The sequence below is a fragment of the Strongylocentrotus purpuratus genome, unplaced genomic scaffold (assembly GCF_000002235.5).
Source record: "Strongylocentrotus purpuratus isolate Spur 01 unplaced genomic scaffold, Spur_5.0 spur5_scaffold_21, whole genome shotgun sequence".
In the NCBI taxonomy this organism is placed as follows: domain Eukaryota; kingdom Metazoa; phylum Echinodermata; class Echinoidea; order Camarodonta; family Strongylocentrotidae; genus Strongylocentrotus; species Strongylocentrotus purpuratus.
Window position 1 is genome coordinate 14269400 of NW_022145607.1, and position 22822 is coordinate 14292221.

The 22822-nt window shown below is 36.9% G+C and overlaps 1 protein-coding gene across 4 annotated transcripts in view; it reads right to left on the bottom strand.

Annotated features, from left to right (window-relative positions):
* Positions 1–22270, bottom strand: part of LOC589923 (afadin) — a 53773-nt gene extending 31503 nt beyond the window's left edge. For 3 of the 4 annotated variants that reach the window (XM_011672739.2, XM_011672738.2, XM_030995016.1), the window contains exons 1-7: positions 21944–22269; positions 12899–13094; positions 7083–7192; positions 2484–2600; positions 1955–2090; positions 1298–1455; positions 397–514 (exon numbers count right to left, since the gene is read on the bottom strand). In XM_011672739.2, the coding sequence (XP_011671041.2) occupies positions 397–514; positions 1298–1455; positions 1955–2090; positions 2484–2600; positions 7083–7192; positions 12899–13094; positions 21944–22048 (940 nt within the window). In that variant the 5' untranslated portion in view covers positions 22049–22269. Of the gene's footprint in view, positions 1–396; positions 515–1297; positions 1456–1954; positions 2091–2483; positions 2601–7082; positions 7193–12898; positions 13095–21943 lie in introns of all 4 variants that reach the window. The other variant, XM_011672737.2, reaches the window with a different exon arrangement.
* Between the last annotated feature and the right edge of the window lie 552 nt (positions 22271–22822).

The following is a 22822-nucleotide window of genomic DNA, read 5'->3' on the forward strand; positions in this document are numbered from 1 at the left end:
CAAATAATCAATACTCTGAAGGACTGGTTTTGTTCTCATCTCAACACCAAATATCATGGAGCATGAAGGTCCTGGGGGTTGTTTTTACAAAGATCCTAAGTCGAACTTAACTCTAAGTTGGACTTAAACATTATGGAGAGCCATTTGTAGCATTAAAATAAAATATATTCAAAAGCAAAAATTCAAGTATTTTAGATTTTTCATTAATTTCACATCAAGAACATGAAATCTCCATGACAATAGAAAATATGAATGATTTGAATCAACATTTTATGCCTTTCAAAATAACTTTTACAAAATATTTTCATAGATGCCAACGGCTTTCCATAATTGTTAAGTCCAACTTAAAAGATAAATTGAACTTAGGATCTTTGTAAAACACTCCCCAGGACTTACCTCTACTCTCAGGCCATCTCAGGACGGCGTCCATTGGGTATTCATCCTCATCCAAGACGGCTTCCTGGAAATTTTCTGTGCTGTAATCATCAATGCTACGACCCGGTGGTACGACAACCTGATGGAGGAGAAGAAGATAAAGATAAAGTGAGCGATGGAAAGTTTGAGAGCAGAATATGATCATCACTATAAAAGCAACAAGCTATATTTAAGAGAAAGTCGTAAGCAGTATAAGATATATATAAATATGTATGTAAAGGTTAAAAAAAAACAGTGAAAACTGGATAGACAAAACTATGAAGAAATAATGAGCACTGTGACCTTTGACTTTTGACCTAGTGACCCCAATATCTCATCAGTTCATTGGCTCTGCAAGATACATACATGACCCAAGTTTGGCGGGAATCCATCAATTGGTTCTTGAGATAACGGGATCACTTTGTAGCAGAGGCATAAAAAGATAAGGGCAGGCTGCCAATTATTTGTTTTTATTACTCACAATTATCTATTCAAATAATAAACATGAACAGTGATGTAAATATTTTACCTTACAGTCTTTTCATATACTAATTTGTTACTTGTTTGAAAAAGCTATTTAACCCAAGGTGTAATTCCTCCCTGGTATACAGTAGGTTAATCCTGACCAAGCTTCCATCGAGCATCTTGTGAAACTTTATCCTCTCGAAAAGTAAAACACAGGCCTTAGATGTACCTCCCATTCATTTTCCTATTAAAGTTTACTTGAAACCATGCATATCTTAACCCCTCCCCTCCTATTGTTCTTATACAGTCAAACCTGCTTTAGTGACCACCTGTTTAGAAAGACCACCTGCCTATCGAGACCACTTTTCTTGTCCCCTTGGTTGGTCATTCTAGACAGGTTTCACTGTATGAAATTTACCTTTGCAAGACAGTAGTCAGCAGGATTGGCCTTCTGGGCTCCAAACTTTTCCAGGGACTCCCTGACGATCTCTGCTGCATTGGTGTTTATGGAGATGAGCAGAGTCTTGTAAGGAACCTCTGGAAAGGTTGTGTGGGCGAACACCTTAAAGGCTCCACCTGCAATATATGAAAGTTCAAGACGGTAAAGAACATCTTCAAGGCATGTGTTGTGTTGGAGACAATGATTTTAAAAGATTCACCATTCTTTCCACTTAGGGAGACCAAATGGACAGGGTGCAAAAAAAACTAATCTACAAGTACAACAGTAACAATCTGGAACAATCACGTAGGAAGAGAACAACCAAAGCTGATAAAAACTTCTTTGAAAGTGCTTGCCACTTTGGGATAAGGCACCACTGCTCATTTAATCCAGAAAGAAAAAAATAACAAAGAAACAGGATGTTTTAGAACTATTTCTTTCACAGCACTTATACAATGGTTCTACCTGCGCTGAATGGCTTTGATGTACTATTAAAGCCATCAACCAAGACAGTGGGTACAGAAATCTCCCCCTATCTTTGCCTTGTCCTCAATTAGTTCAACATCTAGACAAGACACAAAATCTCACTGCTCTTTCTCTTATTTTTTCCCCCAAAACCCCAACAGATTCGCTTACCCGATTCAGGTCTGTGCTTAAACTTCTCCAGCTGATCCTGTTTCTGTTGACGCTTGCGTTTGAGCACGTTCTCTGGGTTTGAGATAGTCCTGGTGAAGTTGGAAGAACTGACTTTATCGTAAGCTCTGTCCTCGCCCTGAAAAGAAAAAAAATCAAGAGCATAGAATTACATACACCTGTACATGCAGCGTGTTGAAGTTCAATACCACGCAATTCAAAGTTGTACTTTTTAAAGCAAGTATATTCACCTTTCAATTAAATATACCAATACTGGTATTAAATATCTACATGTATTTGTCTAGAAGTAGAAGTAAAAAGAATATTATTTACGTTGCATAAAAATAAAACGTCATGGTGAAAACGAAAATTGTAATCTTCTCCACACATGCCCGTATGTAAAACAATAAATAATATGATATAAAAAAAACCTTAAATACACTGCAGTACAATTTATTTCAAAGCAAGATAACATTACCACAATGGTTTTGTTTGAAAAGTCATTTGGTCAGGAAGCTAGCAATATGCTTACCCTTAGTTGGGCTTTTTTTCTCTCTTTCTTCAGTTCCTTTTTCTCTCTCTTGGACAGGCGTTTGGATGAATTCTTCTCAAAGTTCTGACCCTTGCCATCTTCTTTGAAGTAGTCAAGCTGCAATGAGGGAATGAAAAATAAAATCATGAAAAGGGGGGAAATGCAAAAAAATCCAAGAAGAATAGCTTGTAATTAGAAATAAAATTATAGAATTACGGAATTATAGTTTACTACAGGTAGTACTGTAATAATGGAATGAAAATAAAATCCAAGAAATGCGAGAAAAATACAGAAAACAAGGAAAATTGCTAGAATCAAGTCTACAGGTACTTTAATTTTATAAAATTATTTGGTATGCATTGCAAATCATACAAGCTACCGGTAATCATTAAGTAACAACATGTATTACATGCATACATGTACATGTACATGCATACATGTACAACCATACAATGTACAGTTACACTTGGGAAACAACAATTATAAAGACACTATGGATTCAGTGAAATTTAGTAAACTGGACTATCAAAAATATACCAATACTTTATAGTGGTACAAGTGTAAAATATCCATGGACATGTAGGGGAAGTAGGCTGCATGTACATGTACATGCACATGTAGGGCCTACTTTTAATAAGGCCAAATAAAAAAAAAAAACATGTTTAGCATCCTGTTTTTTGAAAAATAGGTTTTTTTTAAATCAGAAATAGAGCCATTTTAGCAATGTTTTTCATGTTTTTTTTTCTTTCAAAAAAAAAAAAATTAAAAATTTCAAAAAAAAAAAAATAGGAGCCGGCCCCAAGAAGGAAGCGGGAGGGGACGCTAAACATGTATATTTTTTTAAATGGCCCAACAGTTTCAAAAGCAGAACTCAACTTATGCAGGATAAATATTATGAAGAGTTTACATGAACATGTACACTGTACATAAAGTTAAAGGGATCCAGTAACTTTGTCTCAGATTCTGAAACAAAATTCTGGATTTAGCTCATGATGCAATGATAATTATAAACCTTTAGGTCAGTCAGGAACCCCATGACTTTTACAAGCCGATGGCCTGTCTGATTATCAAGATATTTATGATTGGAATTACAAATTTTGAAAACCGTTCGCCTGACGGTTTTCATAACACTACAGTCTATCGGGGAAAACGAGTATGGTAAAACCGGTCACTCAAAGATTTTTACTTTTTTGAGGCACTTCTTGATCATTTTTAATCGCAATTTTTTTAGGGCTTCAATATTACACCATATCACAGACACTGATAACAAGTAGGGCCATGTATCTCAGGTTTAACATTGTTAAACGATCCCTTTAATACTGCACATCATTTTTTTTTTTTTTTTTTTTTTTACATGACTGCTATTAGAGAAAGTAGTATGCTTGTATTAAAGTATTCACAACCAGGGATCTGGCTTGAAGTTGTCTCCGAGGGTTATATGTTTGCTCTTTAGTACATGTGCATGGTGTTGTATTCAATAAAATTTCATAAAATGCACATATTTCAACTTCATAGAGGAGGGAAAAAAAGAACACACACCAGCCAGCATCCCAACCCACCTGTGGCTGTATGGCACTTTGATCTACATTGTATACAAAAGACAGTCTGTTAAGCCACTTGTCATTCAATGGTGACCCTTGTGCACTCTCCTTCACAGACCTACATTTGTACATATCATGTCAACAACAGACCTTGTGTACCGATGTTTAGAAGTAGGGAATCAGCTGAATAGAATAAATGCACTACTATACTACACCCTTTGTACTTTGGTCATAGAAAATCAATTTTCTTCACACTGCTACCGGCTACATGTACATGTACAGATCGGAGCAAAGTTCATAAACAGCTTTTTGAAAAAGCTGAGACTGATTTACCGCTTGAGTGCACAATGTGTTCATTTGAATGCTGACTGTGTACAATATGACATGCTATCTGAGTCGAAAAGCAGAGTATGACTAATGTACAATGTGTAGCGTAGAAGAGGAACAAATGGTAATAAATGAGAATGGCAAGGTATAATGTACTGTATGCACAGGTGTGCAAGAACATTAAAACTTTTCCAGCTTGTACGTACGATGTATTATTTACAGTTGTGGCCTACACAATCTGAAAAAAACATGCACATGTACAGCTTGTTAGAAAATTTCTACCTATCTTCATCACCTTTATAATTTATGCAGGCATGTAAAAATATCAATAAATCAAATCTAAAACAAATCCAAGCTACATGTACATGTACAGTATGCGTATATATTTATCTTTTGAGTGTTGCAAAATAGCACTAGCAGAGTAATATTTACCCAAATGCGGGGTCTACTGAATTGTATGAGCAACAAATGCAGGTATTGTGTGGGAGTGATAGCATCTTTCTGGTCCTGAGTCATGCTACAAATTTGTTTGTGATATTTTTTGGAATGGCTATAGACCTAATAATGCCTAGATAGTAGATACTACTGTACACATTGTTGTAGGCCCTACAGGTACAACAACACCAAAAAGGAGAAACATCTCTCCAATATCTTGAAGTGGATTTTGGCCAGTAGCCAGCGCTCGGCACTTACTTACCGGTACACATGAGGGCGCAAATCTTACTTCCAGACCCCCAAATTTGCATATTTTTAAACATCGGGCTCATACAAAGTACAAACTCTAAAGAGTGCATTCTGGAACCCCTTGTGAGAAAGTTATTGTGGAACCCTGATGTACAGTATCATTGTTTTATTTCCTCACACAGTGACTAAGGCAAGGGTTCTCGTCTCATGATCAAGCAAGTTCAAGGATCGGTACTGGGAGTGGGAGGTGGAGGATGTGAGGTATATTCAATGATGGGCGGATAGTAGTTCACACCTGTCAAATAGTTACCCTCTATTTCATTAAGAATGCCACGGAGAGGAAGAGGGGGATCATTCTATCATTTGGACTAAATTCCAACAGTTGAGAACCAGCTCAGGTCCGTAAGAACATTTAATTAAGGTCTTAACGTGCTGGTGGCAGGATGCATACAGTTGAGTTGCATCTCTATTCATTTAATGAATAATTTATAAATATGCCAAACAGATGCTATTCAAACACTTTATAAAAATTGTATTATCATAATTCAATCATGATTCAGAATGACAGATGTTACAATGAACTCTTGTGCCCTTTGCCCAGGTGCTACATGAATTGTAAAACCACAAAGTTTTTTGCATGCAGATGAAATGTTTGTGAATTTCGCGAGTGGTTCAAACTTGCAAAGTTTCATGCATCGAATACATGTACATGAATAAAAACCAAAACAATACTGATTTTTTTTTTTGCAATTTCACAAAAGTCACTTGCGATGAAAATTGTAAAAATGAAAAGAGTTTGACTGCAAACGTTTCTAGTTTTATACAAAATACATGTACATGTAACTATGTAAGTACTGTAGTATCATGGTCCTACATGAACATGTACATGTACATGTACTGTACAGTACATGTAGGTTAGCATTTTTGTGAAGATATGTTGTTTCCAACATGTGTAGTACTTACTGGATATAGAATAATATTTATCCGAATCAAACTTGTTGATTTGTATTTTTTAAACAATAACAAAGAATTTTAAATAGGCCTTATTTATACCTCATTACCAATACTTATTTGCAAACAATAAACAAACTGTGGTATTTCTCCCACATACCATCACAGTGTAAAAACCAAGTGGTGCAGGACTATGATGTTTGCATAATTACTAACAAACTCATCCTATGTTTCTCCGTCATACAATTTTGGTTTGTTTGCTCGAGTTGGCGGTTGCCTAATGCAAACAGAGGAAGTTGTAAAAACTGGACAGTCCTGTCTATTTTGGTACACAGTACAATTGATTCACTCTGAGTCTACAAATGTAAATGGGATTGATGGGGTATACTCATACAACTTGTTTGGGTATCATGCACCGGTACCATGCGATTATGTTAACTTTACAGTGGGCGTGATGTGCAATGTTTGCCACCCGGATACAAAATACAAAACGCAGGCGTACAGAACAGAAACTGAATACAAAGAATACACAAAATATGTTGATACAAAAACTGTTAGGTGATACATGTAGATGTATACAATACACATGCACATGTGTTAGGCTTATGAATACAGTACAGTTGTACATGTAGTTGTACATGTACATGTACATGTAGGTGATTTACTATTAGTGTATTAAAGCCGTAAGGATCCTCCGAAGACAGGGGCATGGTTGGTACATGAACATGTACATGTACACCCTGTACATGTACATGTAGTATTTGTACCGACCTATAGAAAAATAGAGTCTCTTTCCCAAATTTCTAAGCAAGCACAACAAATGATTGTCGTCTCTGTGCTCCACTTTGCAACTATTGTACATCATGTACAGGGGTACATAATATCAGAAAGTCTCTTTGAAAAACTTACAAAATTAAAGAAAAGAAGAAAAAAAGGAGAAAAACCAAACAGGCCAAAAAGGAAAAAGAAAGGCCTTCATTATTTGATTTTTTATTTTCAATCAGTAAAATCAATCTTTAAACAAATAATGACCAGAGAAGGGACTCTATTGAAAAAGAGATTTAGTTTTAATTAAATTAAATGTGTTGAGGTTTACCTTAGTGGGGTCATTGAGCTGTTTGAGCAGAAAGCGTCCTTCCTTGAGATCTTTGGTCCAGTTGAGCTGCACGTACAGTGGTCTCTCCTCCTCCTGTAGCTGACGATCATCTAAACAAATTATAAGAAAAGAACAAAAGATATTCATTTTCAAATTTCTTTTTTGTTTTTTTTGTTTTTTTGTTTCTATTTGTTACATGTATTTTTCTCTAAGTGCCATGAGCACCGAAAGGTGGACCTGTGCACTATACAAACTTGTACATGTCATGTAGCCACTAGTATTATTATTATTCACATGTACACTGTACATTGATGAGGAACTGCCATTCATTATTGTCTTGACTTTGCTGACAAAAATAAAACCTACATGTATGAAGTATGAAAGTGACACAAACAAATAAACTTCAAACATGACCACCAGCTCAAGCGGTAGTGTTATTTTCGGAAAATGCAGATCATGTAATAAATGTAAAAATTACATTGTACATTAGGTCGTGAGTTAGTTATCCAGATTTTATTTATCCTCTTTAATTGCTGTCTGTCACCAATTATCCCATTAAAAATCCTCTAACGAAGCAAGAAAATTCTCCCTTGAAAGGATTTTTCAAGGGATTTTTTTTAGGGATTTTTCTGTGTGACACCGCCTTGTGTGCATGTTTAGTAGAGTAGAGGACTTGCAGCTGATATATACATTTAGCCTATAAAACGTAAAGTAATGCATGTATGCTTTTTTATGTACATTACAAACTGTTTCCTTTCTATAGATACAATTAAATAAATGTACACCTGTAATTCTGTGATGAAATATTTCCTATATAACTTATCTTTCTTTAATTTTCCACAAATAGATGGCACAAAAACATAAAGACACATTGTCTGTTGCAGTAACTTTTGCCATACATAAAAGTATGTGTACAGTGTTCAGTGTACTCACACATTTATGCCCTACAGTACCGGTAGTATTATTTTTAAGAGCATGTTCCCCTAGAGGAGTACTTTAGTGCCCCAACTGAATCTGAAACTGATCAGAAACATACCACCCGTGTCACATACTTCACCTTTGCCGTGGTCACAAAGGTGTATCTATTATCATGAGGCATCCATCATCGGACTGAAATACTACACCCCACCAATCATTCTCTTGATACCCAGGATTTGTATCTTGATTAGAGTCCATATTACATGTAGGCTTTAATGTATCATGGACATGTACATGTATTCTACAGTCAAGTAGGAGTAATTCTGTTGTCATCGATGATGATGGTTCAGTTGTGTTCCGTTCAGTTTATAGGCAGGTAGTCATCCAATGTACAGTTTCCTTTCGTACAGTTTTTTAATGAGAAACCATATTCAAAGGAAACAAAAGATGTGGCCCATTTAGGTGGTTGCTAAAGCAGGTACAACGTATAACTGTCCATGTACTACTGTACATTGTTGTACTAGCAGGCTTCCTTGTTCAATGATGTTGGTAGCTTACATTTCTTAAATTTGCTCAAGAATCACAAGTGTTTGATCTTAAATGGAGCTTTGCAATAAAAAATGATGAATCATATATCAGCATCGTACATGTATGTACCGTAGTCCATGGACAGTAAATGTTCATGTAGATATGTACACTGTACCTGTACATGTTGTACCATACAACCTCTAATTGGATTTTTGTATTGAATGTAAATCATAGCCTGGTGATTTACAACCTGAAGACAGGTCTAGTACAACTCCCAGCGTGGGAAAGTTCTTGCTCTCTTTCTCTGATCTATTTACAAATACCAGAATGCAACCTGAGCACTGTTAACCCCTAGGATAATATGAGAATCCTAAATCAAACCATGGTCCATGATCAGACCCTCCATAGACCCAGTTCACACTTCATTGCTTGACCATGGATAAACTACATGTTTATAACTCACGCCAGCAAGGGTCATCATCATGTTTTTAATTCTCATCATCATGCTACTTTACTCTAAATATTTTGATGTTTATATGTAGACGTACATGCACACCGTCTACACATTTAGTTTTGTATATTGTATTATATTATATGTATGGAATGTATTAAAGCCAACCTCCCAAAGTCAACTCAAATTATTCACATTTTAAATGGCACTACATCTCTACATCATGTACACTGTAGTATAATACTGTACAACAAGACTTCTATACAATGATATGTACATTTGAGAACCTTAATTTGTTTTCCTTCACTGAATAGAAATAAAGTTACATGTTGGTGGCAGCAATACAATAGTTGTTTGTTGCTCTTCTGAAAGGAAAGGCCATATTGAAGGTTATGGTTGCTTGGAGACCAGTCTTCAAGAATAAAAGCACCTTCTTCCCACGCTAGACTCAGTGGTACTAGTATGCCTGCCCAATCACCCACTCTACCAGTGACCTGGAATTGACCTTGAGGTCATTATGAGGTCATGAGGTGGACCATGAGTAAACATCATGCATATCATTTTAATAATATAGTGCATGGATATTTTCATCTCATGTAAACAGGTGGATTTGATTTGGTATAGTACTACTACAGGGTTGTACATGTATCTTTTAAGTAGTACTGTACATGTACATCAGATGCATGCAGTTGGCTGCTGTTCAAAAACTTTAATAGGCCGCCGTGTAATTGTAGGCCCCAGTAACTACCTGTACATGTACATATGCGTTGACCTAATATACATGTACAGTACATACACATGTACAGTGTACATGTACTGTATGGAACTTGAGATTGAGTACATGTACATCATGTACAAACAATGTACATGTACATGTATATACAAAAAATGTACCAATACATGTACAATGTATGCCTACCATGAAGGGTGGGAGGGGAGAGGTTTGTCCCCTTGTATCTAGAGCAGATTCTGCCAGCTTCACCATTCCGAGCGATGGCTGTATGAAATTACAGGCCTGATCCATCCATCTCTCAGCGAGACCTCATTTCTTTGTCGGATCACATGTCATAATCACGTGACCAAACAAAAATATGAGCTGGACTGAGTACTGCATGAGGGCCTTGGCCTGACAACCCATCCCCAGTCTAAGAATGTGTTTTGGTAGAAATTGAGAACTGTGCAGACAAACAATTGTATGCTTGGATTGAAGACCTTGATTAAACATGTATGGGACTATGGGATGTCAAGATGTAAAAGAGAAATTGGCGCTGTTAACTGTTTCATAGTTCAATCAAAATTATCAAAGTAATGCTGTAAAGCCTTTTGTTTCAATTACCAAGATCAGGGAAGTATATCAAAATCAACTACTGTACATGTACAATGTAAGGTTATAAAAACCTAGAATTTTGTCACACCCATCCATAAATTGTATATTTACATTCCAAGACAAATTCAATGAATGTTATTTGAGCAGTGGAACTGATATTGGGAATGAGCTACATGTACAATGTAGGCTGCAAGATCAGACTCTAATTCAACACTTTATCACAATACCTGTCCTAAAGCCTTGAGCAGGGCCCAGATCTGTCAGTTTCTGGCTGTGCCAAATTGCAGCTTAAGTACATGAACGTACATGTAGCCTAGTGTAGTCTCACAGTGCAGACAATGTTACGCACACAGACTGACAGGGGTTTAATGCATGCAAACTACATGTACTGTATTAGTAAGAGCGAGCATGGAAAGTGTTGAAAACAGCAGGTCCATAATTGCATTGCAAATAGTTCATGAGAGCTGACCTCTAGTCCTCTACCAAACAGTCTAAATCATGGTATTGGATTGAAACTAGGTGTTGAAAACATTTAAAGGCAAAGTCTCCTCCAAAAATAATTTGCTTTTGATAGATGCCAAAAAACAAGAGAAACAGAGCCCCCAAAATTGAGTAAAATCTGATGTTTTCCATGACCAAAAGTTTTGCAATGGTTAAAGGTAGTGCTGTAGTCAAACGTATAACCGTCCGGTATCCGACCGCCCATGGCGGATTCCGTTTTCAATTGGACGGTTTTGTTTTCCCGTTTGTTTTTGTTGTTTTTTTAAATATTTTTCTTTTTGTTTTTTTTGTTTTTAAAGTTTCGATTTATGCCCCTCCACCTGGCACTATGCCTGGCAAAGTCTCCCAGCTCAGTAATCGGTGTGAAACTAGAACAACACTCCAATTTGTCTGTCATCTTGGTTTGAAAGTAATCTTTGTAATAGATCTCAATATATATTCATCCAAGTTTAACACATGGTGTACCACAAGGTTCTATCCTAGGTCCTCTACTGTTTTTAATTTACTTTAATGATCTTACACATTATTCTAAAATGACATTGTTACTATTATTTGTGACTAGTTCACAAGCACAAATCGGCGCCTTCAGTTAAATCACCTTCCTGCTTTTTCACACGGCCAAAAAAAAAAAAAAAAAAAAAAAAAAATTTTTTTTTTTAAATAAATCGTTTAACCGAAAACCGTCTGGTTTTGACAGGCGGTTAAACGGAATTGGAGATATCCGTGATGTTACAGCACTAGTTAAAGGATCGACCTAAAATAACGCACAAAACTCAAAGAAAGTTTGCAAGGATTATCCTAAGAATGGAGAGAGCATGAGTGACTTTACATGTACAGTATCTGAGGGCTCATCATCAGAGATAACTCTCAAGTGAGTCCAGTAACTGCATGTTTGTCTCAAGTACAGAGCTGAAGATGTTTGTAACAGATCTTTGAGAAAGTAATCAACTACACATCAAAGGAAAAAGGACAACTGGTTACGCCACTCTAACCTTCAACTCTGAGGCATAGGGGACCACCCTCCTATAGCTTCTCAGCATGATGCACTTGGCCATGATGCATGAAGTCATGCATAATTGGCTGCTTTTGAAAGTTTAGGACCAACGATCGCAATACTGGTCCGCAATATCCTACGGCCAATTAGGGTGCAGTGGGAAGGATCGTGTTCATTCCAAGCTAGCTCTAGGCTAACTTCATTTGTGTTTATGTGCTGGTAATTGGTACTAGAGGAGCACATACAGTGCAGGAAAAAACTGACTCCAATACTTCTGTACACTTGAATTATAGTCTGTGTATGTGAGTACCATAATGTAACTGTCAGTAGTATTGAAACATTTTATAACTGCCCATGTTACACAATACTTCTCACCCACAACACTACAACTATGTATACATTTTGTACATGGAGCGGGAAGAATTGCAATAGAAAGAGGAAAAGGGGAGGAAAACACCAATAGAAATATTTGTTTTTCTTCAGTTCTCTCAGGCGCAGCAACTGCCCTGATCTTGAACCTCAATAGCACATATGTACTGTATGTGATTTATGATTATTGCTTGTTTGCTTCATATTAAAATTCATCATTACAAGAAAGATAACACATGTACACGTATGGCATTGTAATTTCAACCCACAATACAATGTGTGAAGATGGAAATGAAGAATATCTGACAGAGGATTAAATGGATTGTGAAGTCATTGCCAGGTCATTTTTGTTGTGACGAAAAACAACTAGGCCAGTGTGTGCAGGCGTGGGGTTTACAAATACATGTACTGTGTCGATGACATTAAGCGGTGTCGCACAGAAAAATCCCTTAAAAAATCCCTTGGAAAATCCTTTCAAGGGAGAATTTTCTTGCTTCATTAGAGGATTTTTAATGGGATAATTGATGACAGACAGCAATTAAGAGGATAACTAAAATCCGGATAACTAAAATCTGGATTTTTGGCCTCTGTGTGACACCGCCTACTGTAAGTTTTTTTTTCCTACTTTCCAAAGCTCTTTATTAAACTCAGACTAACATCAATTACAATTTTTGATGACTGAATTGGCAACTACATGTACATGGCCATTTGCTTTTTAAAATACTAACCCATGTCCCTCTGCAGTTCAAACAAAGAATAGTCTGGGATGGACAGCATACGCATGTCAGGATGAAACTTCTCAATGAGCGTATTGACGACATCTCGGTTGGTAGCCGTGCTCGACACTCGTATGCACTTGGAGTTGGACTGTCTGTCGGTTCCATCTTGGAAAAAGAATCGCATCACTCCGTGAAATTCCAGATTCTAAAGTTGACAGAAAGAAATAAAGAATAAAGAAATAGTTAAAGATAAAGACCAGTTATGGTCATGCGATTGCATTGTGAAAGAAATGTTGTGGAATCGATCAGAAAAGGTTGATCATCTACATGCATATTATTGATGTGTACTGCAAGGTTCTGGAATCCTCAAAATGATAAGAAATTTTGTCCAGTCTTTGTAAAGATACACGCACTGTACACAGAAAGATGTATATGAGACTAGGCACACGTGCGTTATGTCTATCAGGTCCAAATAGATATATTTACCAAATATATCAATTACTAGGCGGTTTCTCGGCAAAATTTGTATGATCACGTATTAGTCAAAACATATTCTTTCACATTATTGGTAATAAGAGCTTCCATTTCATTTTTTGAGAGTGGGGCGTTTCCAATACTGGTCTTTACCTTTAATAATACAGATTGTCATAGTGTTGCCTTTCTAACAATCAAACAAAGTAAACACTAGATCAAGAAATCATTTGTGGCCAAATGGCCGAATTGCAGATTCTTTTACAACCAGAATAGATAACAAAGGAAACCCTCCCGGCGTTCTCGCCCGCATTACGCAATTTGATATGATGAAAAATATTTATAGGCAGGGTGGCCCATTAGCAGGCCCCCCCCCCCAAATGAAATCCTCTGAATATAATAATTTTGAAGTAAATATTGACTAAGAATCATCAGAAGAATTATTCACTATAATGTACCAAGATTGATAACTTTAATGGAATAATATGAACAAACAAAAATTGTTTTTATTAATTCTCGTATTAAGTTGCGAAAAATAATCCAAGTCTACTGACCTAAAATGACCTTTGACTTGACTTTGTGACCTAGAATTTTGAGCAATTGTGAAAAATTATTTCTGACAACTTTAGACCTAAAATCATGTCAATGAACATAAACTGGAGGCCCTACATGTTGATGTACACATTCTTTAGCATCAATAAACAGACTTTACAGGCCATTATTGATCTTTGAGAATATCAGACAACTTTAAATCTATAGACACAATTCTTTTCGCTTGTACAGTACATGTACATGTACATGTACATGTAGCTTGCATCATGTCTGATGAAATGTATCGAGCTGGGTTTTTTTCTTCTTAGCATCTTCAAGTAAACCATTGATTTGTTGTTGTCCCTCCTGCACTGACAAATGGCCCAGAGTGCAACACCTACTGGTGAAGCTCAGAAGCTCCCCTGGACACTACACCCTCAGGGTACAGATTATGAATTTGAAAGGGGATTAAGAGGGGATTAGTAGTCCTAAACAAAGGGAGATTACTAACAGTTGGGCTTAAAAACATCTCTCTATTGACCTGTTGGTCAAATAATCCTACTGATATTGCTCACTGAGTACATGTAAGTTGTCCAAAATCTCCATCAGAAAGAAACCTGCATGAAGGGGAGGTGTGTACATGTACATGTAGGTATTCACTAGTACAGTGTACAGTCCATGGTTCACTAATGTACACATGCACAGTGTGTATGTATTATGACACAAGTTGTTTTTTGTTGTTGCATTTTTTGCATTAATGCACACTTTTACAGTATGAGCAAGTGAGCATGTACAACATGTAAATGATGTGTACCAGTAATTTCAGAACCTACATGTACATGTACATTGTGCATGTAAGGAAAAAAGTTCATTTTTGTTCAACATTCATTTCCAATAGTGACAGTGATCATTTCAGTTCAAGTTTTACAGAATCACTCGACTGGTTCATAGAGTGATGACAGTGTGATGAATAAAATTTGTCACTCTTTGCCATATTTTATGATAAAAGTACTATGGACCTACATTGTACATGTACAGTATCCATCAAAATAAACTATACAATAGTAACCCAATAGTGCACCTCTACTGCACTACAAAAGTTAGTGCAGTAGAGGTGCCTACTGCACTAACTTTTGTAGTGCAGTAGAGGTGCACTATTGGGTTACTATTGTATAGTTTATTTTGATGGATATTGTACTCATCCACCCCCACCATGCATTGCACACGCCTTCGCCTCTCTCCATACATGTATGCTGGAACAGCACTTCTGACGTGACGTGACAGAACAAACTGCCCATTGTGCGTCCTGATGTTCATTGTTATTGACAATAAATACCTTTCTTTCTACCATGCATGACCTCTTCATAAAGAACTTCCCTGAACACCCACCATACCACAACAAATCATAGACTCATACACCAGCCAATAATTTACATGTACATTGTGTACATACATTGTAGGAATAAAAACAAATCCTCAAAGTTTAATCCAAAACTACACTGTAATAAAACATGTACAGAAAATGTATACCGTATTTGGGGTTGCAATGTATTTTGAGAACCCAACATCTTTTTTCATTTTTTTTTCTCTGGGTAGCAAACAATTACTTCATCTTTCAACTGTCACTGGCCCAAAACAGGCTGGTAGGTTGTACACTATTAAGCTGCACACTGCCTGACAACCCTCAACAAGTACTGTACAGTGTGTGTGTTACATGTACACCTGTACATGTTGGCCCATGTAGTATGAGAAATAACCTCTAATCAATAGGCCACTGATTAATCTCCAAAAATGGCAAAATACAAGTCTGGTCAGTGTGAGTCATGTGTGGTCATATGGAGACACACCTCTCTTTAATATTTGTGTACATGGAGGATGACTGATTTGTAGGGAGGAGGGAGGAGGAAGGATGAAGTGTTTGGTGAAACAGGTGTGATAATCAAGGAATTTATGAACTCGAAGCGGCTCGCCCGATTCAAGAATGAATGTTGGACTGGTTGGATCATCATGGGCTTTGTTGAATGTTGTAAACTGTTAGATGTACTGTACCTGTAAACTTTAATGTCACATTCTCAAGAAACATAAATTGGGATAAATCAGTTTTTCAAACACTTACAAACTTACAGAACTTGGGAGGGGAGGGGATGAATTTAATTAGGTTGTTAATTGTTTTTTTTTCTACATGTACAGTACATGTACAATTGTACATCATACATACCGTATTGCAAAAACTTGTACGAACATGTAGCCTTCGTAATAGGCTTTACATGCACATGTACATGTACATGATTCCAAGTGTTTTTATACTCTACTTTGTATGGCAGAGTTCCAACTTCAACTGTAGGCATCGTCAAGTATCAATAACAGGTCTGTGTAGACAAGCACTGAAAGCAAGATGGATGGGTGGTGTCACTTTCTCTAAACACTTGTTCCAGGCCAATCTCGGGTACCCCAATCCCCAGCAATAAAATACTGTAGCCCTACATGTACATGTACATGTGGTGCTACATTGCAATGTGTGTGTAGACAAGCACTGACATTACAAGATGGATGGGTGGTGGGACTGGTGTCACTTTCTCTAAACACTTGTTCCAGGCTAATCCCAGGTACCCCTGTCCCCAACAATAAAACAGTACATGTACTGTACATGATCATGATCATGTGTACAATAAAGGCTACATATACCCAGAGGTTGTGTGTCCGTACAATTTGTGTATGCTGACAGTTTACCGGTAATTAAAACAGTAATTTTAGTATTAGTTTGCCGCCAAAATTGTATAAATATTTTAAAACTACTGATGGACAATTTTATAAAAGACAAATATTTATAACCTTTTGTGCTAATTAATGCATACTAATCTATAAATACTGAGGCAAAAGCGAAAGCTTAATTTTTGTTTTAAAAGCGTTCCGACACAACCCCAGGGAATAATTTTCCTGGTATCGCATCGCAATTTGCTATGCATTTTTGCATGACTGCTATACAAAATATCTTTTGTGTAGCAGTTTTCTTCCATAGAAATGTACAGAATTTCATTTGAAATATTTATCCATCGGCTGAAATTGCTAATCAAAAAATTTGAGGAAAATTATTCCCTGCAACCCCCATCCTGTACATGGCCAAGGCAGGATTACTGTTACAAAATATACATGGATGCCTCATGCCTACCAGTACATTCCATTAGCCTACACTGATCATGGAGGTGGGAGCTTTAATCCACACTACCTGTATATTGCCATTTAACTTTGATTACAATAGCAAACAGTCACACCTGTACACTGTGCTACTTCAATCAGTGCTCTGATCGTATTACATGGTGTACATGGTGTAAAAATATTCTGCTGGTGGTACTCCTGGTTGTAATGAAAATAACAAAGACATACAGGTACAGGCCTTTCAAACGCCAGATGTACATTTGTACAGTGTAGTTTGTACAACTCGAGATGACCTGTCTCATCAAACTTGTTATCAATAACAAATTCTAAAATGACATTACAAATCAGCTATCAGCCAATCAAATGCCATGATTTCAGTAGCTAAACAGTTATTGTTCTTTTGTAACCTGTTTATTGATAACAAGTTTTATTAAACAGGGCCCAGATCAACTTTACTGTGAGTTCCAGCCAAACAGGGAGGAGGAGCCAACAAGCACATTTAGAAAGAAATAAGACAGAGCTACATGTACACTGTAATTGGGGTTGGCTTTTTTGACAATGATATAAACACCAGTAATCAAATGATACTGTCATCTGGCATTGTGGAGCTTGCATTCCTTTCCCTCATCTGTCCTCTGTAGAGTAATTACTGAACATGATGTGAGCAGAGATGGCTAGTTTCAAAACCAGATGTCTGTCACAAACTGACAGCTCTATTCAAACAAATGGATAAAGCAGTGCATGGGATATACAGTGTGTACATGTACAATGTATGCATTTAATACTGATGAGAGAAAGTTTAAAGCCACTATAAAGAATTTACTAAACACCAGAAATTCACAGGTTCTCTTAGTTTACAAAGTCGCATGTACTGTAGGCTGTACAGCCAACACAAATGCCTACAGCTCTAATGTACTGTACAGTACATACATGTATAGGCCTAGCTACATTACATGTATATCTGTACATGAATGTCAGATGAATTGTAGGATGGACCTACTGAGTAGTCAGTACTGTACATGTACGTGTACATGTGTATAGCAACCACTGAACAAATCCTCACTTTCAAGCTCACATTCAACTTTCATGTGAAGCTGCTCATCATACAGAGTAATTACCCTTGTAGACTTAATGATGCGCAAGACATGAACATGAAAGAGACGATTGCACAGATGCCACATCGTTTACTTGCCTCGCTTGACGAGTCTGACAAATCAGGCAGGGAAACAGCCCTGTTATCTGGCGGAAAGGAGTAGCGAAGAAGCTTCTTCTTCCCCCGACGACGATAGAAAGACTGCATCCCCATTATGGAACAATTTCAATGTACTGTAAATGTCTGTACATGTCCATGTACTGTAAATAGAACATGAACTGCACTACATTCAAGACATCAAGTACTTCAGCATCTTCCAAAAATCAGTGAGCAAACTGCAAATGTGCAGGTACAATATGTACTCTGCATTCCTACACTGGCACACTATTAGCCCAAGGAGCTAATGCAATCTACCGGTACTAACTTTGTATAACAAATGACTTTGTTGTGACCCAAACTGTGGAACCAGGAAAATACTGAGACCCTAGAGTGGAACTACATGTACATGTATGCAAAACTTTTAATTTTTGCATTATTCAGAGGCAAAAGGAGGAGGAAATACATTGTAAATCATGTTATTCATATAGGCTCCCTGCATTCCAAGTGTTTATCGCCCACAAATCCAGTGCCTCTATTTCCTCAAATTTACTCCAACTTCAAATCAGTTTCCTCCTCCTCCTCCTCCGCTTATTGCATTCCTATGGATTTACACACAGGAATGTTAAGGAGATTGTTCATGTTGATAAGGCTGCTTAAAATTCAGAATCCATGTACCGGTATGTACGCTAGATGCTATGGAAATGTTCCCTTGAATACTATATTGTGCAATTATGTGCATGTACAATGTACTTTTAATATAAAACAGACCTCCATTCTGTGGACCAGATTGCATTATTTGTATTAAAGTGAAATATCTGGTATTAACATCAGGGATGGGTACTTTTTGGACCTACATTTTTGTACATGTACATATCAATGGCAAAGAGGAGGCAGACAAATTCTTTTGAAAATGAGCAGGAACAAGAAAAAGGGATGCAATTTTACCTACACGTAGCCCAACCAGGATCTTGAAATGCACACTGAGATTCTTAAGCTAATCTCATTAGAATAGGACTGAACACTAATCCTCAGAAATATTTTCTATCGACTGCAACAATGCACAAATCATTTACAGTACATGACATACATGTACACCGTACTGAAAAGAAAAACTGATTGAGAAATACATAAAGGTTCCGCACTTTAAAAGTTTAAGCCTATTTTACAGAATGTTGTGCATTGGTCGTGGTCCCCAGATTTATAATTAGGGACTTTTAGATTTGCACATTCACTAGTGGACTACTACATGTACATGTATGCAGTCATTTTTAAGCAGGGTTCACGAGGCAAGCTGACTGATGTTCGTTACATTTTTATGTCACACGACGATGACAACGACGCTCGCCCAGTGACGCAATGCATATGTTTCACTCGCACACAATCTGATAAAAAATACAAAAGCTTTAAAAACTAATTTCATCCAATATGAGAAACCTTTCAAGTTTCGTCATCTTGTAGAAAACACTTCATACAAGCCGATGGACAACTCAATTTCCTCCCTGTGCGATCTGTCATCAAATCTTAAGCCAAGTGGCAATTCGGTGTGAATTTCCACTTTCCCTGATTTCCCATCAGGAAGTAGTTGAAAATGAATTGCTTCCTGACTTTCAGAAATGATCTTTAACTTAGTCGTTAGATAGTCGCTCAACAGTACGCAGCTAGAGAAAAGTAAGATTTTAAAAGTCAACATATTTAGAATCATGAGTTATATTCGACCAAGATATTCAGATATTATCATATACGTACATGTACATGTATGTTAAGTGCAGGTGGTTGTGTGCATACAGTACAATGTACATGTACAGTACATGTACATTAAATGTCAGCATTGTCATTTGTCATACATGTAGTTTATTTATCATCATCATTGTACATTAAATATTGAATATATCAGAACAGGTTCAACAGCAGTCATCAAGAGTTCCAGATGTTGTTCATACATGTACATGTACGTGTAAAAGAGTGCAATGACCTCTCCTTATTTGTCAGAAAGGTGTACATCATGTGCATAAAGTTCATGTGTACACGTACTGTATACATGTGCAGTTTGGTGAAATTTACATTCATTCAAAGTGGTTGCATGCTGCAATTGTATGGGAAAATTAAAAACAATTTCTTTAGATGAAATGTAATGTACTGTACATGTACATGTACATGTTTGTAGCATTTTTTGTTCGTTTTCTTGTTGTTTTGGTTTTATTTGTTTTGATTCTTACTAAATGCAAGGTTCTGTACCAACACTTTGGTAATTGGTATGCTGTTCATGTACAGATGGTCCATTTAAAAAATGGACTTCCCAATTTTTCTGATTTTCTTAAATATATTTCTAATTTTAGACCGCCAAATTTCCAAACATGGACCCAGACACATAAATAAATTGTTCCCAATCACAAATTGACACTGGCAGTGACTGCCTGTGTGAAATTAGGCTGAATAGTGGCAATCTTGCAAAAACAAAACCAAACAAATTACCCATCTTCAAAAGTACTACAAATTTGACTACATCAATAGATGACTTTAGAATTCTTCATGGACACAAAGAAGTAAGGTACAGGTACAAATCTCTAAATTTAGAGCCTTTCTATCTGACATTCGGCCTAACATTTCATAATTTTTCAGTAAGTAGGCCTACACCTGTACTGCACATCACATGTACATTGTATATCTAATTATAAAATTGAGTTTCACCCCACCCCCTGTATTTTTTGTAGGCTTAATTTTTGTAAATATTCATATACCGATAGACCTACATTATAGGCAAAGGTGTGGGTTATTGTTAGGAAGTCATTTAATATCTCCACCCTCTGACCTTCAATGTTCAAGTCTCTTCTTTTTCTTCTTCTTCAAGATAATCTGCCTCCTTCAATACTGAAGATTCTTGCAGATGCCATATACTCAGCCTGGTTGGGGTATGCAGGTGGACCATTACACTCTGTCATTAATCATGTCTTGTAAATACACCCCAGAATGTAGAACGAGATCTAGACTAGTCTAGATCAACATATAGGCCTACATGTACAGTGTATACATGTACCACAGACTAGAATTTTCTGTAGCCTCCTACTCCTAGACTAGGTCTATGTGTTTACTAGTCTAGATCTGCTGTACATGTAGATCTAGATTGTTAAAACAAAAAAGAAACCTATCCAGTAAGTTTCATTCAACAGCAAATAATACCTAGATCTAGATTCTAATGAATTCACCAAAACTAAAAGTTTTAGACATGTCACTCACAAGGTCACGGATAGATCTAGGTCTATGTTTTTTATTGCCTTAAATTTAATTAATATCATTGATTGTTTTTGTAAGGTCTTACACTTCTCTAAATCATGAAGCAAAAGACAAGCAAGATGAAGTAATGTCACTTGCGCTTTGCCAAGTTTGCAGCACGCAAGTTGCAACTTTACTTACATTTTACAAAATAACAAGCCATTCCATTTTTTCTTGAAATTTCAAATCCAAAAATCATTTCACGTTCAATCTGAGTGACATTCGTTCATGGTAAAACTTAACATTCACGAATTCAACTTAATACTAAACATGTAACTATAATTCTAGTTTAATAAACCGTTGGGTCGAAGTTTAGGTGATGCCTTTTCGGCCAAGGCAAGCATTAAGAGTAAGACCCCGGCCCAGCTCAGTGCCCAACCCACCACCGCCGCCCTGCTGCAGCGCTGCGTCGCTTCCGTTGGTATAACACGTACCATATCAGGATCCGAAATTTCAAACAGGTCCATCCGAGTAGCATTCCAATCTTGAATCGCCCCATGTAACCTCAATCTATCCTCTTCCCTACTCCGGGGTTCCATTTTAGATGTGTTGGTGGAACTCTCAGTGGTGTAAAATCCCTGTTTATATCCTTATATCAGCTGTCGTGGTCGGTTAATCCAATAAAACGAAAATTCATTCTCGGCCTTTGCCTCACACTTTGCGGATGATATTGATGTCGAATTGTCGATACACAATTATTAAACGGTCTTTATGTTTTTCGCATATACACAATGTACGTCGTACGTACGTACACGTTATACACACGGAACGGCAGCGTAGACGCGGTGTCGATGCGATCGTCTTCACTGTACATTTGTATTGCGCATGCGCACCTCAATTATTTGAATGGAATTTCTCCGGTAACTCATCGAAAGACGGCGCTCTTCAAACCAAAATGCCAAGAAGCAGAGCAGAAAACTACAATCTATGTATATAATTGTTAGGAATTCCCTCGTTAGTGGTGACGCATAGGCCAGTTATTTGTGGGAAGATGCATGCTACATACCTGCTGACTCAGTGGTAGATAACTGCACGTTGTTTGTGTTTCCGGTGATGACTGAATATCGGGAATTTTTTAAAAAACTAATCATTCCGTTTATTAAAACGGACCACACCCTAATTCCACCAACGCATTAATCAGAAAGATGCGGGGCAATATATCATTTCATTTCATCTTTATTGATCTCTAGTAAAACATAGAAATTCTGTTTCCATTGGCTTTGTTACGAGGTACAATGATTTTACAGTTACAATGCACATAGAAAATATAACGAATCACACTAACGTTTTACAAGTTGTTACTTGCCCACATC